General features: G+C 40.8%; 1 protein-coding gene across 2 annotated transcripts in view; it reads left to right on the forward strand.

Annotated features, from left to right (window-relative positions):
- The window catches only part of CEP20 (centrosomal protein 20), a 17,011-nt gene extending 1,580 nt beyond the window's left edge, over positions 1-15,431 (forward strand). The window contains exons 2-5 of one of the 2 annotated variants that reach the window (XM_032836227.1): positions 2,254-2,451; positions 5,331-5,415; positions 9,877-10,013; positions 15,174-15,431. In XM_032836227.1, the coding sequence (XP_032692118.1) occupies positions 2,254-2,451; positions 5,331-5,415; positions 9,877-10,013; positions 15,174-15,250 (497 nt within the window). In that variant the 3' untranslated portion in view covers positions 15,251-15,431. The remainder of the gene's footprint in view (positions 1-2,253; positions 2,452-5,330; positions 5,416-9,876; positions 10,014-15,173) is intronic. The other variant, XM_032836228.1, reaches the window with a different exon arrangement.
- Positions 15,432-18,603: the final 3,172 nt, after the last annotated feature.

Genomic DNA, 18,603 nt, shown 5'->3' on the forward strand with positions numbered 1-18,603 from the left:
TAATTAAAAAAAAAAAAAAAAAAAGAAGGTCCTACGTAGGGGTGTCTGGGTGGTTCAGTCGTTGGACGTCTGCTTTCAGCTCACATCCTGATCCAGAGTCCTGGGATCATTGGCTCCTTGCTCCGTGGGAAGCCTGCTTTTCCCTCTTCCACTCCCTCATTCCTTCTCTCCTTGTGTCTCTCTGTCAAAAAAAAAAAAAAAAAAGAAAAGAATGTCCTATGCAGGTGTATCCCTTTGTTTTGCATTCCCTGGTTCTGAATATGGTTTGTGTTCAGCAAAACTCAGTGAAAATGTATATCCCACTCAATTATCTTACTACATTGTATGGCCTTTTACTCCCCAGCCCCCTTAGGGGGAATCGGGGAGGGGCGGAGAGGGAAAGACAATCTTGAGTAGGCTCCATGGGCACTCTGGAGCCTAGTGCTTGCTCGATCTCATCACCCTGAGATCGTGTCATGAGCCAAAATCAGGAGTCAGTCTGTAACCCACTCAGCCGCCCAGGTATTAAGACATTTCACATTTTCCACCTCACTTGGTTTTGCCTCTGAGAGGTAGAACTCATTATGTTGGAGAGGGGAGCTGAGGCATGATGAGCTGGTGATGAGACAGGATAGGCTTCCTAACTCCTGCTTCATTAATTGTCCTATCTCTGCGGAGTTCGAGGCTGTGCTGTGTGCAAATTCAGAGTAATTGGGACAGGATCCTGGCCAGCGGAAAAAAAATCTCTTCCATTTAATTTCCGAAGATGGAGTTAGAGAACCGGGGTTTGGTTATTATCCCAAGAATATGATAAGGCTGAACCTTCCTTTTATGGACCTGTTACAAAGTCTGATTGGTAACTGTACTCGCACACCTGTCAAAAAGGTTGGGGGGATGATTTAAAAACAAGGGGCAAGAAAGGTTAAAAGTTTAGTCTACTAAGTCGTACCTCTGCAATCCTATCACCCAGGTTTTTGTTGTATTGTAAAGCTTAAAGGGATTTTATGTTTATGCCTACTTGGGTAAGCTCCTTGGGCTCCGTGTATGAATTTTTTCTTTATTTTGGTGTACTTATTTGGTGCCTTTGGCAGGGTGCAGTACAATATTAAACTATGTTTATTACATCAGTAGTATACAGCACTATACTCTAATGCTCCCAGGTAGCATTTATGGAGCTCTTACTATGTTTTAGGCACCGTGGGTGAGATGTGTTGATTGGGTTAGTTATTTAGCCGTTAGGGACAGTGTGAAAAAAGAAGGTTCCATACCACTGCATGGAATGATGCCAGTTCAGCTCTATGCCCCTCACTGTCCATACTAGTATTTATAGTTAAATCTCATTATCACAACTGATACTGTAATATGACCTTTGCTCATCAAGAGGAAGTTAGATTACATTTAGCGTATATATCCCTGATTCTTCAAGATGGCAGTGATAGAGCCACGTGTTAGATGGCTATCTAGGCTTACAGTTTCAAAATCCTACTGGTTTTGTTTTGTTTTGTTTTTTAGAAAGTTAACTCATAAATGTCTTTAAAAAATAAAACCCAAAGAAACACCTTTTTGTTCAGAATGGGCCATTCCCCAAAGGTTTTCGGTATCAGAGGTTTTATTAAAAGACAACAAATTCCTTCCTTTTATGGAATGTACTTGTTACCTTTAATTATCTTTCTAGACCGGAGGGTTTTAGTGACACAGACCTGTCTGCAGTGATAAACGCTCTTGAAAATATAGGAGACAGGGTAAATTCAGGCCCCAGTAAGCCAAGTGTAATTCTGTGCTCCCTTTTCCTCCCTTACTGACGATGCCTACCAGACTGTAGCTTCCCACAGTGATGATGCTGGAAAGATAAACTTGAATTTGCTTAACTGTATTAAAATAGCAAGTCATTGCAACTTGAGAACTTTATTTTTTATCACAAACATGATGCTAATCAGATAACTTGCATTCAGCTCATTGTTTAGATCAAAGCAATGGCTATGAGGCCATTTACTTTTTTTTTTAATTTTATTTTATCTATTTATTTGACAGGCAGAGAGGCAGGCGGGGGGAGGGGGCGGGGGGGGGTAGGCAGGCTCCCTGCTGAGCAGCGAGCCTGATGCGGGGCTGGATCCCAGGACCCTGGGATCATGACCTGAGCGGAAGGCAGAGGCTTAACCCACTGAGCCACCCAGGCGCCCCCGGCCATTTAACTTTTAAACATATTCCTTCAAAGTATGCCTGAAGGTGACCAAATTTAATCTAATTGAAGCATTAATGTTTTATGTTTAACAGTTTTAAAGGACACGTTGGAGAAAAGGGGGGTATTAGGGCATTTAAAAGCAAGGATCCGAGCTGAAGTTTTCAATGCCCTAGATGATGAAAGCGAACCCCGACCGTCATTGTCTCATGAAAACCTTCTAATTAATGAACTAATTCGGGAGTATCTGGAATTCAACAAGTATAAGTACACAGCATCTGTCCTCATATCAGGTAAGAGGTTATTATTATTACTTGCCTGAAACAAAGTCTGCTTTTTCCCTTCCCTCACTTCTGAGAAAATATTGAGGCTGAAAGTCTAATTCCGTTACCAAACAGAGTCATCCAGGTGACTGGAACATAAAAATCTCCTGGTCTCCTTCCATAGTTTGAATACGTTCTCATGGGGATTATTGTATTGTAAGGGAAAATAAATACCAAAACACTTAAACTAGGTGTGTACTTGGAAAAATCATCTGTATTTTCTGATACTAAGGATAAAAAGTCGTTTTTGTTTGCTGCCAGGTTTTTTCTGTGTAGATGGTTTAAAAATACAGTTTCAGAGGCTCAGTCAGTTAAGCATGTGACTCTTGATCTCTTGTCAGGTCTTGATCTCAGGGCCATGGGTTTGAGCCCTAACTTGGGCTCTGCGCCTAGCCTGAATCCTACTTAAGAAGCATTGGGAAGATAAACTCCAAACTCACTGTAATGTTAGGAGGGAGAGAAATGGTGTTGGGGGAGGAGGTGGGCAGTTAAAGAGACATTTATCTCTTATATTTTATTTCTGAAGAGAAAGTAAATAACTTTCTTGATAAGGAATGCACATTAATCAAGATAGACTTTCCTCTGGGCTAGGGGAGAGAAATGGGATTGGAAGGATTACTTTGTTTAAGGTTTCTTTTCTTTCTTTCCTTTTTTTTTTTTTTAATTTTGAAGAGTTTATTTATTTATTTGTCAGAGAGAGAGAGTGCACACAAGCAGGCAGAGCGGCAGGCAGAGGCAGAGAGAGAAGCAAGGCTCCCTGCTGGACAAGGAGCCTGATGTGGGACTCGATCCCAGGACTCCGGGATCATGACCGTAGCCAAAGACAGTGGCTTAACCAACTGAGCACCCAGGCGTCCCAGTTTAAGGTTTCATCTGTACTTTAAGACTATTTCATTCCTCATCCAAAGGGGGGAAAAAAAATAAAGAGACCATGAAGTAGATTTTGGAAGAGAGAATGAATTCTTTGTGATGTTGGACCTTTTCCACTTAATAGATTTTTAAATTAACATTCTATATCTTTTATTTAATATTAGGCACATATCTTAACTGAATGAAGACTGGTAAGTTTTAGTGGTTTAAGGATCATCAGTATCAGCCTCCACTTTCCTCAGTTTGTTATAGATGGCTGTATAATACTGTTAACACTTAGAAACGAAGAAAATTTATGAAAATATAATGAATTAGGTCTTGGACCTGGGCTTCCCTAGAATGAAATGTAGTCACATTTGTCAAGTTTCATGTTAAGTGTCTTGGCTTTTTTTTTTTTTTTTTTAATAAAGGTTTTTATTTTTTGACAGAAAGAGAGAGATCACAAGTAGGCAGAGAGGCAGGCAGAGATAGAGAAGAAGGGAAGCAGGCTCCCCACTGAGCAGAGAGCCTGATGCGGGGCTTGATCCCAGGACACTGGGATCATGACCTGAGCTGAAGGCAGAGGCTTTAACCCACTGAGCCACCCAGGCGCCCTTGGCTTTTTTTTTTTTAATAACTGAGGTGTAATTAACAATACAGGGGTGCCTGGGTGGCTCAGCCGTTAAGCATCTGCCTTCGGTTCAGGTCACAGTCCCAGGGTCCTGGGATCACGCCCCGTGTCAGGCTCCCTGCTCGACGCCGAGAAGGCTGCTCCTCCTGGCTTGTGTTCCTTCTCTCACTGTGTCTCTCTCCGTCAAATAAATAAAATCTTTAAAACAAAACAAAAACCCAACGAGACAAAAACCTTTTTCGGTATGCAGTTCTGTGGATTTTACCAAATACGTATAGTTGTGTAACTGCCACCACACAATCGCTATAGAGAATATTTTTACCACCTCAGAACATTCTCTGTGCCCTGTTGTAGTCAACTTCTTCACCTACCCCAACCCCTAGCAACTGCTGATCTGTTTTTTTCTGTACCAATCATTTGCCTTTTCCAGAATGTCATATAAATGAGCCCATTCAGGATGTAGCCTTTTGAGTGCACTTCCTTTCGCTTAGCATAATGCATTTCAAATTCAGCTGTGTTGGGTTTTTTCCCCCTGAATAGCATTCCTTTGTGTGTCTGTGCCGATTTCTCTATTATCAGTTGTGTGTAGTTTTTTGGCAGTTACCAGTCCAGTGGCCATTAACATTCACAAGTTTTTGTGTGCAGATAAGCTTTCTTGGGTAAAGAGCTAAGAGTGGGATTGCAGGTTATGAAGCACATGCTTACCTTTCTAAGGAGTGACTCAACTGTTTTCCAAAGTGGTTGTACCATTTTGCTCTCCTACTAGCAAAGCAAAGTATAAGTACCGTTGCCCTGTATCCTTGCCAGCGCTTCATGTTTGGGTAATTTTACTTTTAGAATTATTACCGCCAAGTGGTTATTGTTACTGTCCTGTGTTTAATTTGTAGGCTTCAAAAAAAGACTTTTGAAGTCTAGTGTGCAGACACATATGTTCCCAACCAAAAACTGGGGGATTTAAAAAACGAATTTATGGGGATGCCTGGGTGGCTCAGTTGGTTGGATGACTGCCTTTGGCTCAGGTCATGATCCTGGAGTCCCGGGATCGAGTCCCACATCGGGCTTCCAGCTCCATGGGGAGTCTGCTTCTCTCTCTGACCTTCTCCTCGCTCATGCTCTCTCTCACTGTCTCTCTCTCAAATAAATAAATAAAAAATCTTAAAAAAAAAAGAATTTATGTTAAACTCTGTTAAGTTATACATATAACGAAATGACATTTTGAAAATCATAAAGTCAAGTACAGTTGGCTCTGCCTTGGTACGTGCCATCCTCGTTATTCCAAAATTGGAAAAGTCTGTGTAACTGGTAAGTAGTTCTTACCAAAATCGTATGTGCTTTTTAGATGAATAAAGACTCACGATTTTTCCTCTAGAATCTGGTCAACCTGTAGTTCCATTGGACAGACAGTTTCTCATCCGGGAACTAAATGCATTTGAAGAATCAAAGGATAATACAATGTAAGAAGTTTTTTTTTAAATAAGGTTTTTAAAGATAAAAACTTAAAAATAAGTTTTTAGATATTGTTGTATTGGGAGTCATAATCACATAGTAGTGGTTTTGTTTCATTTTAATTGAGCAGGTGTTTATTTGGTTTGAGTGTGTGTCTAACACTGTACCAAATCCAAGGTGTGTAGCAATAAACAGGATAAGGCCTCTGTTCTCTGGAACTAAAATTCCTGTGGTTTCAGGGGACTGAGCATCTGTCTCACTAAGGGTCATTCTTCTTGGCTTCTTGATGCATCCCTTTTTTCTTCTGAGGGTTTGCTCTCTCAGTTGTTTCTTCCTCAAGATGAACTCTTCCTCCTCATTGTTTCCTTCGCTTCAGCATAGGAATATACTCAGATCTCAAAAATACCATTCGACTCGTTTTTACCACTGAACTTCGTGAAAACCAGCCACCTGCTTTCATTTTGTTACTCTCCCCCTTTGCCTTCTCTGCATATTAAATTCTTCCTTCACCATTTATGCTGAAACTATGCTCTTGAAAAGAAGTGTGACTGCTTTCTAGTAGTTTCTTAATTCTGTTCCTACCACAAAGTTGCTTAAACTTTTTCCAGAGGATCCCTGAATGGCCAAAAAAATTGCACCCAGGAGGCTCAAAGCAGCAGCCCCTCTCCCACCCCCAGGCACAAATTTCTTTGAAGTCTTTTGTTTCCTTTCCTTTCCTTCTTTCTTTCTTTCTTTTTTTTAATTAACATTTTATTTATTTATTTGACAGACAGAGATCTCAAGTAGGCGGAGAGGCAGGCAGAGAGAGAGGGGAAAGCAGGCTCCCCGCTGAGCAGAGAGCCCCATGCGGGACTCCATCTGAGGACCCTGAGATCATGACCTAACCTGAAAGCAGAGGCTTTAACGCACTGAGCCACCCCACTGAGCCACCCAGGCACCCCTTATGTTTCCTTTCTAAAAATTTCTTGATATTTTTTTGTTGTTGTTGTTTCTGCTTCATGGTATAATTGTCTGTTTTACCATAAAAATGTTAAAATGACGTACCACTTAAATTGAACTCTCCCACAAATCTTTGTGCAATTAATGTTCCAGTATCATATGCCACTTTTATCCTGTATTTTGTCCCAAGTCCCTGGCATCAAGAGTGGGTATATATCTGTATTTCCAATCTGAGAAGCTCAGTTTTACTTGAGTTTCTGTAGCATTTTGTAATAGTGACTCTTCTCCCTTAAAACACTTTTTGTCATTTGTCTTTTATGAACCTTTACTGTCTAGGTTTTTCTCTCTGTAACAGTGTTCTCAGTTTCTTCATTGTTCCTTTAGGGTTCTTATAAATCGTGAGTACTCTCCAAGTTTTGTCCTTAACAAAATTTTTCTTCCTGTCCCCTTGCCCACTTTCCTAAGTATGCTTGAGTCTTTAATGATGCCTCCATGTTCGTGACTCTGCTTTAAATCTGACAGATCAAAAAAAAAAAAAAAAAATCTGACAGATCCCGCAAATTTACAGAGCCCCATTTCTGCTGGCATCTCAAACACAGTGTGTCCAAAAATTAAACGTGTTATTTTCACCTTCTTAAATCCCCTTGTAGGTTCCTCATATAGCCATTCGGGTCTTAAACTCAGAGTCCATGTACTTTTCTGGCTACTTCCCTCTATTAATCAGTCACTCTGCGGTTCTGTCGCTTTTGCCTGGGCACTGTTCAGAAGCCATCTGTCTGCTGTCTCTGTCTCTGGTCACTTTCTTTCCCAACTTACCTTCATATTGCCAACAGTTGGCTTTCTAAAAGGCAGTTACTGCTTTGTTTAAAACATTTTCATTGTAGGGCTGCCTGGGCGGATTAGGCGGTTAAGCCTCTGACTCTTAGTGTCAGCTCAGGTCTTGAGTTCAAGGCCCCTGTTGGGCTCCACATCCATAAAAACCACAAAACAAACATCTCCATTGTAAAGTTTTCAGATTTTAAAAAAGTAATACAGATTGTGTATTTGAAATTTGCTAAGAGAGTTCTCATCTATGAAAGTGTCACACACAGTAAATGGGTGAGGTGATGGCTGTGTTACTTAACTTGATAAGGGGAATTCCTTAGCTGTGTGTGTGTGTGTGTGTGTATCAAATCATTATGCTGTACCCTTTAATTACCATACAGTTTTATTTCTCAATTATACCTCAATAAAGCCGGGGGAAAAAGTAATATAACAAGTAAAACAAATACTAGATTTATGTGCCGGTGTGAACATAAAGCGGCTCTTCATAAATACGCTGATATTTTTCAGCAAAACTTAAGAATTTTCACAGAAAGTAGGATAAAGTCTAGAATAGCCTTAGTTAGGTCAAGCCATGCCACCAAATGAGTTCGTGCCAAACTTATGACGAAAACTAGTTTTCAGAGTTTTTGTGTTTCACCATTGCAAATAAGGTATGGTAAGGCTGAACTTAAAAAAAAAAAAAAAAAATTCTGGGATGCCTGGGTGCTCAGTTGGTTGAGCGGCTGCCTTTGGCTCAGGTCATGATCCCAGAGTCCTGGGATTGAGTCCCACATCGGGCTCCTTGCTTAGTGGGGCGCCTGCTTCTCCCTCTGCCTCTGCCGGCCACTCTGTCTGCCTGTGCTTGCTCTCTCTCTCTCTGACAAATAAATAAATAAAATCCTTAAGAAAAAAATTCTTTTTGTAAACTTTTATTTAGAAACATCCTAATGTCCATGAATTTGTGGATTAAATATGCTAGCTACATCTTTTCTAATAACATCTAAAAAATCTGTCTTAAAATTTTAAATCTTAAAACTTCATTGATGTTAATTTAAGAACAAAATTGTTTAAATTTAAAAATCTTAAACCAGTCATCTCTTTCGGAAACATGGGTTTTAAAATTAAACAGAAGATGGAGATTACATTCCTGGATATAAGAGGTACAATATAAGATATATTCCTTTCCTAAGAGTTGAGGCATCTTAAATAGAGAAACTTCCTTTCCTGCTTTCCTCCTGGTCTGAGAAGTTGGCATGCAAGCAGTTAGTTATTGCTGCGTAACCCAGTGCCCCAGAATGTGGTGGCTTGAAACAACAATCGCTTATTGTCTGTGGTTGGTCAGGAATCTGTGGGCGGTTCTGGGACTCTGTTTCTCAGGAGATCCCAGTTACGTAGCCGGGGAGGTCCTCATCTGAAGGCCAGGCTGGGGCTGCAGGCTCCCCTCCCGTGTGGCTCACTCACTAGGCTGCTTGCAGGTGGCCCCCATTCCTTCCCTGTGTACCTTTCCCCTGGGACAGCTCGAGTGTCCTCATGATGTGGCAGCTGACTTCCCACAGAGTGAGTGGCCCAGAGAGAAGGCATGAAGGCAGCCACGGTATACAGTGCTCTATGACCTAGTCTTGGGAGTCGCACAGTGCTGTCACTTAATACCTTATTTGGTTCATAGAAGTGTCTTGAGCCCGCACTCCACGGGAGGGCAGTTAGGCTCCACCTTTTGAAGGGAAAGGAATGTCATACTTTAAACTATCACATCAGCTAATAAATAGATAGCTCAAAAAAAAAAAAAATCAGTGAAATTGTATTTTCAGTGGTGAGATTAGAAATGAAAACATTTCTGCTGTACCTCTCCTCATTGTTAGCAAGTAGCTTCCCTTTGTGCCAGGGTACTAATAGAGATCACCAGGCAGAATATTGTCATGAAAAGAATATGGGACTTGGAGTTCAAGTAGAAAGTTTGTTTACTTATGGAGGAATCTCTAGCATATCTTCCCTGAGCTGTGGTGGGATGATCACAAGACAAGGATAACCTGGAGAAAGGTTAGACTGTTTCGTAAACTGTAAAAACAGCTTTTTTTATTTAAACCTGCCCTCCCTCCCTAAAAATAGCTTATTAAATATTAGTTCTTACTTAACTCCTGAATAGCTAACATTTATATAGCACTTAATATATGCCAGGCACAGTTTTAAAAAGTTGATATTTATTAACTTATTTACTCCACAGCAACCCTGGGAGGTGAGGGGTACACTTATCTTTATTTATAGGGGAAGAAATACGTATCAGGGCAGGGACATAAAAAATCTTGTTGACGTCAATTGGTGAAGCCAGGATTTGAACCCAGGCAGTCTGCTTTTTGGGACATCTGACCTTCTTTAGGCAAGGATTTATTCACGCAGTAAGTGTTCACTGACTCCTTGTTGTATATCAGACCGTGCTAGGCACTGGGAAATCTCACGCCAGACTTGAAAGGCAGAATTCCTCTGTATTGATGGATTGATGTTGTATTTCAGTTTAGGTGATGTTTGAGTTGTTAACATAGGTTCTCTGGGTTTTTAAGTTGTTTTTCGAGTTCAGTGTACTCTTAAATTTTAAAAAGCGTGAATAGTTTGCGATTTGGATAGTAACTGTGTGTCTTGTTTCAAGTCTGGAGAATTGCCTGGCCCTTTTGGTGGCAGAGGGCGCCTTAAATCTGCAATTTTAATTGATTTTGGTTTTCTTCCTGCTACAGACCTCTTTTATATGGAATTTTAGCTCATTTCTTGGATGGAACTAAGGATGACCTCCAAAATCCATTTCTGAGAGGGTCGTCACTTCAGCCTGCAAATCCAAATCTTGGCAAACAACCTAGCAGAAGAAAGCACAAGGGTATGAATTTCCTGGGATTCATCATTTAACTGTTAGCAAGTATTTTTTTTTTTCTTTTTTTGTTTTTTAAATTATTTAAAAAGATTTTATTTTAAAGTCATGTCCATACCCAATATGGGGCTCAAACTCAAAATCCCTAGATTAAAAAAGTTCCGTCCTCCACTGACAGCCAGCCAGGTGCCCCAAGTGTTTTTTTTTCTTCTTAATATTTTTCTCTTGGGGCGCCTGGGTGGCTCAGTCAGTTAAGCGTCTAACTTTGGCTCAGGTTATGATCCCAGGCGTCTTGGGATCGGCCCTCTGTGGGGCTCTGCTCAGTGGGGACCCTGCTTCCCTCTCTCTGCCTGCTGCTCTGCCTCCTTGTGTGCTCTCTCTGTCAAATAAATAAATAAAACCTTAAAAAAATTTTTTTTTTCCTCTCGCAAATAGTTTTTGCCGAGATTTTGAGTCATAGTTTAATTCTACTTGTATCTAATATGGTTGAAGTCTATGTTACTGATCCTCCAAAAAGCAAAATGGTGTTTGGAAAGGGAATCTTGAGGGGATGGGAGAATAACTGGACAAAATTTTTAGATACTGGGGCGCCTGGGTGGCTTAGTGGGTTAAAGCCTCTGCCTTTGGCTCAGGTCATGATCCCAGGGTCCTGGGATCGAGCCCCGCATCGGGCTCTCTGCTCAGCGGGGAGCCTGCTTCCCTTCCTCTCTCTCTGCCTGCCTCTCTGCCTACTTGTGATCTCTCTCTCTGTCAAATAAATAAATAAAATCTTTAAAAAAAAATTTTTTTTTTTAGATATTGTTTCTGTGCCAAAGCATGGAAAAACCTGATTTCTTTCACATAGATTTGTATTCTTTGGAACAACTTAGATCATTGGCATACTCAATAAACAGATTTTTCTCAAATCATCACTTTATCCCCCCTCCAAGACTGAAGAAAGGCAAGATTGCTGAATATAGATAGGGACGTCACAAGTGTCTATATCCTTTGTATTTTTAGGATACTGTTGGTGGAGGACTGGTAGTACCTACAGATAAGATACTCGAACAGCCCCTATTTCTTTCAGAATGTTTACTCTTTAAATGTGCTTTCAGTTGTTACCACATCAACAATAGGATCTCACTTTGATCATCTGAACTGAATGGTGTATAGCTCTTTCTTTCCAACCTCCGTAGAGCTGGTCTCTTTCTAAGGACAGTCAGAGGTGGGCCTCAAGCAGCAGATGAGGAGAACAGATCAAAATCTTGAATGTTGAAATAACCTTCTACGAAACATCAAAAATACTCGTTATCCTTCATAGTTTATCGTAAGCTGCTGTGAGCAATATTAATTCCGTTAAATATTTGCTGCGTCTCCTAGGATCTGAACACAAAGTGTTTGTGAAGCAAGGTGACCTCCTTTGTGGGTTATTTCTGATGTCACTAGGAGTTACTCATCTATGTATCTTAGACTGCTGAGCTGATGGACCATTGAAAAAGAAATCACCCCACCTCCTTACTTTACAGTTGAGAAAACCAGGACTGAGAGGTTAAGTGAGTCCGTAAAGCACGCGGCTGACCCGTTCTTGCAGGATCAGGATCTCTGAGTGCCATTCCTGTACACTTCTCCACTTACAGAGTGTAAAGAAGTTTTCCTAGTTCCCTTTGCAAGGCTTGGTAAGGAACTGTCATTAGTGCCTACTATTTGACAAGTACTTAAAGAGCGAAACAAAATGCACAAGGGGACAAGTAAATCTGTAAGCATTCAAATAATCTACAAATCAAATTCCCTTGAATCTCTTCCCTTTTGTCTCTCCCTAACTCCCTGATCTCCCTGCCTTCTGTGGAAGGTCCCTATTAGCAGCTTGGGGGGCAGGGGTCTCCTTCCAGAGTCATTTCTGTGCCTGTAAATTTGTATGTACCGCTACTTGACATGTTACCCTGAGATTGGGTTTGTTTTCCCTTGTCTTGTCAGTATCTTAACTTTATGTAGTATTGTATAGTATTGCTGATCATCCCTTACTGATGGACTTTTATGTTTTTACGTTTTTGCTATTACTATATTGCAATACAGAATGACTTCTTTGTCCGTGCAAGTATTTCTCTTGTGTGGACGCCTAGAAGTACAGTTGTGGTTCCAAGCGTACACATATTAAAAAAACATAGTAGAAGTTGTCTAATCCCCCTCCAAAAAGGCTTTACCTACCAAGGATATATGATAATACCAATTTCTCTGTTTAATTGCCACCAGGGGATATTGTACATGTGAACGCTGGGTAAGACAGCAAACCCGTGACATGGATACTTTCAGTCCCATAAGGAAAAATAACCTCTTGAGCAATCACTTTTATGGCTTGTAAACTTTTTATTTTTTTATTTTTTTAAAGATTTTATTTATTTATTTGACAGAGCTCACAAGTAGGCAGAGGGGCAGGCAGAGAGAGATGGGGAAGCAGGCTCCCTGCTGAGCAGAGAGCCTGATGCGGGGCTTAATCCCAGGACTCTGGGATCCTGACCTGAGCTGAAGGCAGAGGCTTAACCCACTGAGCCACCCAGGAGCCCCTAAACTTTTTATTTTTACCTCTTGATTTATTTTCAGGTGTATAATACAGTAATTCCACGCTTTTATACAACACCCCAGTGCTGATCACCGTGTCTTCCTTAATCCCTGTTGCGTGAGAACCATCAGTGTATTCTCTAGAGTTAAGTGTCTTTTTTTTTTTTTTAAAGATTTTATTTATTTATTTGACAGAGATCACAAGCAGGCAGAGAGGCAGGCAGAGAGAGAGGGGGAAGCAGGCTCCCCGCCGAGCAGAGAGCCCGATGCGGGGCTCGATCCCAGGACCCCGAGATCACGACCTGAGCCGAAGGCAGAGGCTCAACCCACAGAGTCACCCAGGCACCCCAAGAGTGTCTTTTTGGGTTGTTTTTTTTCTTCCTTTGCTCATATGTTTTGTTTCTTAAATTCCACATATGAATGACGTCATTGGTGTTTATCTTTCTCTGACTGACTTTGCTTGGCATGATACTCTAGCTGCATCCATGTCACTGCGTGGCTCGTAAGCTTGTTATAATCTATCTCAGTGATGACGAATGACTAATAAGAAAGGTACACATCAGGAGTATTTCTTAACCCAGTTCTGTTCTTTTGAGACGTGGGTCACGATAGCTGGTGGTAGCTTTACACCACAGAGATGGGGGGCTGGAGAGCGTGGGGGGAGGGGAGAGGCACACTAGCTGCTTTGGGGCCCTCAGAGCCCTCAGAGAGGTCCAAGTTAGTTGAGCTTGGGGCTCGTGTTCTGTGGAAAGCTCTGTGGCAGGCTCAGAGGTGAGGACGGCTGAACTAATAGGAGAACAGGGATTTTGCAAATTATTTTTCTTGACCATCAGAAATTTTCTTGATAAAAGTGGACTCTTTGTGCAATGATTTGTAAAGAATTAGCAGCCACGAATGGCATTTTTGTCCGTAACACATGTCAGCATTTACTTTCAGCGTCTCCTTTTTCAATTCTAGCTTACTGTTTGATAGAAACACGTTTTATTTGACAACATGGGAAGGTTATGAAAATTTAAAAATATTATTACTCAGATTACAATACCTGATCTCTACAGAAGCTCATCTGAGGTAGAACACACTCAGATGAAATTGTCCGTGTGTGAACACAAGTCTAAAAGCAGGCCAACACGAGAGCTCTTGTGTCACAGCTCCCAAAGAGCTGGAAGAAAGGAACAGGGGTTTTTTTTTTAATTTTTTTTTTTTTAAGATTTTTATTTATTTGACAGAGAGGGAGATCACAAGTAGGCAGAGAGGCAGGCAGAGAGAGAGGGGGAAGCAGGCTCCCTGCTGAGCGGAGAGCCCTAGGCGGGGCTCGATCCCAGAACCCTGGGATCATGACCCAAGCCAAAGGCAGAGGCTTAACCCCCTGAGGCACCCAGGCGCCCTATTAACAGGGTTTGTGTAGACACACTCGCCTCCGGGATGGTGACCAGTTCATCAGGGCTGCTGATGTCTGTGCTTGAACACTGGAGGCGGAGCAGGTTCTTAATATAAGTGAAAGACCAGAAATCTAACAGAGAAAATCATTAGCATCGCAACTTTACCGCACATCTGTGAAGTGCATGCATCACATACTTCTTAGTAATGCTTTTCTAGAAAACCTGAAACGTCTGTGGCCTCAGGATATTGTTAACTTTGTTCTGTCCAGCAAAGCTGCCTGAAAATGAGGGAGACAGTCCTCCGTGATGCAGACCTACAGTCTCCAGTCCTTGTGAGGATGATCAGCCGCTGGGGACTAGCAGGCCTGGGTGTAGAATCAGGTTGTCTTTAGAATTAGAAAATCCAGGTTGCGTTTTTGGTGCTAAAATCCATGTTTCTAACAACTGTCTCAATTTGTATTCTTTTTCTCCTGTCATCAAAATCATAAAAATGGGTTTTTCCCGTGTAAAAGTATCTAAGGAATATTTTCAGTTTTTCACAGCTTTTTAGAATTTAGTCTCTGCCTTGCATTTTTGTTGCATTTGGATGTTAAGTCTCTTTAGGTTCTTTAAATCCAGGGCACTTCTGCCCTCTACCCCTTCTCCCCATGACAAAAATTGAGCAGAAGTGACTAGGACCCCTTTGATTGCCAGAGCACAGGGGGTGGTCACAGGGGCTCTGGTGGCTTCTGAATTCTCATGGAGCTTTATTCTCATGTCTTTGGCTGCAGAAGATTTCTACAATTTCTTGGATATTTTCTGATGTGGGTAGGAAAATGTAAACTCTGCTAGTTTTTTTCTTGCCACACGAGGGTGCTGCTGAGAAGCACTGCTATTTGAAGGTGGGTTTTTTGTACTTTTTTTCTTTTTAGTTGAAGTTTGGCATCCCTCAAAATGTTAATTGAACACCCTGTCCTTTCAGATTCCATTCCTTACATATCATGTAAGAGAAGTTTGTAACTGCTCCTTACACACGGGTTTACGCTGTAGTGCTCTCTGTTCCCTTAAAAACACTTGATAATGAATCTTCAGTACTAAATGTTTCTGATTTCTTTAATAATGCTTTTAAAATGGTGAGTTTATTTTGCTGTCCTAAGCCACCTAAAGAACGCATACAATAGTAAAAACATAACATCCGAAAATACATGCAGCTACGTCTGCACACTGCTTACTTTGACTTGGGGTAAGTATTGACATTATTTTCTGTTCATTTCAGGTGACCCCCTAAGAACGGAGAAGGGGAGTAGTCCTAACATCAAAGATCATCTTGTTTCTCAAGCAGTGAAGAGATGACATTTCCATTCGGGGCATCTTTTGTCTTAAAATTATGTGTATCAAGTAACATATTTACTCTCCCAACATTACCAAAATACACCACTAATATTTGTCCTTTGTAGAAATTTGAGTTTCTGCAAAAACATTTAGCCCTTCCTGTTTTACTACATTTGTGAATAAAAGCTAACTCCGTCACCTAGCTTCCTAGATTTGACTTGAAAGAAAATAACGTTGTTTTTAGAAGGTATTTTGAAGGTTTTTTAAATTTGTGAGAACTGGAAGAAATTTTTAGTACCCCGTATATTCTTTAAAAAAAAAAAAATTCAGGTCTTTATAGCCATATGTTCCGCTCTTTAACAAGGTTACATGAAATTTCCTTCAGGCTGGAATTACGTGGACTTGTAGAAAAATCCATTTGTGTTTTTAAAAAAACGTTTTAAAAAACATTGAAGCCTGATAAAATGAATTCTATGAAGTTCAGTTTTTTGTTTACAATTAGCAGTTTTTCAGATAACCATTTATAATTTGGTTTAAATATCTGAATTACTATCCAAATCTGAACTTTTAAACTAAGTAACAATGTGCTTTTTCTTTCCTTAGACCATTTTGGCTTCTACTGGAAGATTTAATTAAAAGGTAGAGGGGGAAATAATTCTTTTAATTTTGCTGTAAGTCAAACAAAGAGTTTATTTTATTATATAAAGAATGTGGAATAAGCGTGAAGAGACAGGCTTTAGGAGAAATACCAGAAAGCACCTTTTAAAAGATGGCATTGTTTAATCTCCATGCAGCCCTCAGTTGTGCAATCACAAGATGAGCTCCGAAAGAGCCAGTCCCTGGTTACCTGGACTCACTGCATGTCAGTTTTTTATTCTTGGGTTAGAAAAATAGTAAGAGCTCTTCCTGTGCTATGTCTAAAATGCTATTTTGATATTTACGAAGATGTTTTTATAACGTGGAGGCTGCAGACTGATGTCACTGAGGACAGCTGTGATGATAGCCCTGATTGGCAGAAGTCATAAAGTATAATCCGACAGAATGGCACAGGCGCCCACATACCAATGACATTGAGCTTGAATGTTTTCCACAGGGCAAGGGCGAAGCTGTAGATGGCAAAATTGGCCTTCTCTTCAGGGTGTTGATTCGGTGCTGTCTTTTCAAAGTTTTGAGTTTCTCTTTGGTGTTGGTAAGTGTTCAGTCCTTACAGATGAACAAAGAATTTTTATCTGAGTGCAGAAAATTATTAAAGAAATCCCCTTAAGCCATACTTTGCAAGTGAGAGGATTCTGAGAGGCCCTGTTGATGAGCTAGGATTACAGAAGAGATATACTCTTGGGGCTCATTTCCATTTTTCAAATCAAATCTGTAGTATCTGGTAACAATTAGGAATCCCGTTGTATTGTATGTGGGAATATAAATGTCTGAATTCTTTTCAGAGGACTTGGTTTACATCCAAAGATGTTGGTTGTGGACACGAAGTTTACCTCAGGAATTACAATCATGCAGGACTAGATTAAGAAAAAATGCTGGAGTTTATAATTTTGGTTACTGATAGAAAATCGTCACAATATAAACTAAACAGAATTGTCCCATATAGTTCATAGTGTGTTTGTATGCATTGTTGTGCAACTTGTTTGAACCTAGGCAACTTTTATACTTTCAATGTATTACTTAATAAAAAAACAATTAAGCAACTCTTTTTTGTGCAAAGGATGTTCCTATGACTTCTTTCATTAAGAGCTGGGCACCAGGATGGGAAGAAGATTCGGAGTGGCTCCCCAGGCCTTCCTTCAGGATCTCCTGCGGCCTAGTAGTTGGAGGATGTAGAGTGAGATGGAGGGAGGAGAACTTCCCCTGGTGTGCGGGCCCCGGGCATTAGCCACATCACCGTGCAACACTTTTCATCCAGGAGCCTCATGATGTCAGTCTCGGGGGGGAACGGTATTATAACCTGGGGGGCCATGTAGGTGTTCAAAAAAGCATATTTAGTAGTATGTTTTTATATTTGCAAAAAGGAAAATGACCTATTTTCAACACACTCAGATTTTTGAGATTTCCACAAAAGACCATAGGTTGAAAAATCTGCTCTAGAAATTTTTATATTCAGGATTTTTGAACGGTGTCAATTCATTTATAAGCCAGTCATTGAAAAAGGTACACTGGCTGAGACATTGAAGAAAAAAACAACTGAGTGGGGGAAACTGAGGGAAAGACAAGACAAATATAACTATTCTCCTACCTCATAAACTGAATCAGTGCATCATTGCCGGTGTTTTTCATGGGGTTGTTGGGAGAAGTTCTCCTCCAGAAATAGGGAGAAGTTTTAGGAGGAGATTTGGATATACAGAAAAATAGTATGGGAATTGAGACTGAAGAGAGGTTTAGGAAAAGTGGAAATACAAAACTTGGGCAGTCCAAAAACCCAGCAGGAGCAGAGGTGGCGTTTGAAGATGATAAATTTAGCTTAGCATATATGTTTGCACAGAGTAAACTGATAGCTTTATAATTATGTGCAAGAACGCAGTTGTATGACTCACATGCCTGTATGATTATATAAGACTTGATGTGTTCTTTTAACCTAAAGCCAAGTGTACATGAAGGATTAACATTGTGAGAATATGCCTTTAAAGGCATTTGAGACAATGCTTCCCAGCCACTTGGAATTTGACTTGCGTTAACCATTCTGCAAGGATCGGGTGGTCTTTGTTCATTTTTTTTTTTTTTTAAATGAAAGGTGAAACTACCTTTTTTTAAAAAATAGACTTTTTTTTTTTTTTTTTTTTTAAGATTTTGAGAGAGCGAGAAAGCGACCAAGGAAGAGGCAGAGGGAGAAGCAGACTCCCTGGTGAGCAGGGAGCCCTACTCTAGGCTCAATCCAGGACCTTGGGATCATGATCTGATCTGAAGGCAGACACTTGACTGACTGAGCCACCCAGGCATCCCCCCAAAATAGACTTTACTTTCGAGAGCAAGCTCAGGTTCATAGCAAAGTTGAGTATAATATATAGAGAGTTTCTATATACCTCATACCACCCCCCTCACTCACGCCACGTCACCCCTGCCTCCACACCCCCTACCCCTGAGGGAGTGTCAACATTTGTTCCAATGGGTGGACCTGTGCGGACACATTATCACAGTCCATAGTTCACATCAGCATTCATTTTTGGTGCTGTTCGTTCTGTACATCTGAACGAATGTGTGATGATAGCTATCCACCATTCTAGTACCACGCAGTATTTTCACTGCCCTATAATCCCTGAGTTCTCTCCGTTCATTGCTCCAGCCCCCCAACCCCTGGCAACCACAGATCTTGTAACTGCCTTTCCCAGAATGTTATATAGTTGGAATCCTACAGGATGTGGTCTCTTCAG

This window comes from Lontra canadensis, unplaced genomic scaffold, assembly GCF_010015895.1.
Source record: "Lontra canadensis isolate GAN:19392208 unplaced genomic scaffold, GSC_riverotter_1.0 scaffold91, whole genome shotgun sequence".
NCBI lineage: Eukaryota > Metazoa > Chordata > Mammalia > Carnivora > Mustelidae > Lontra > Lontra canadensis.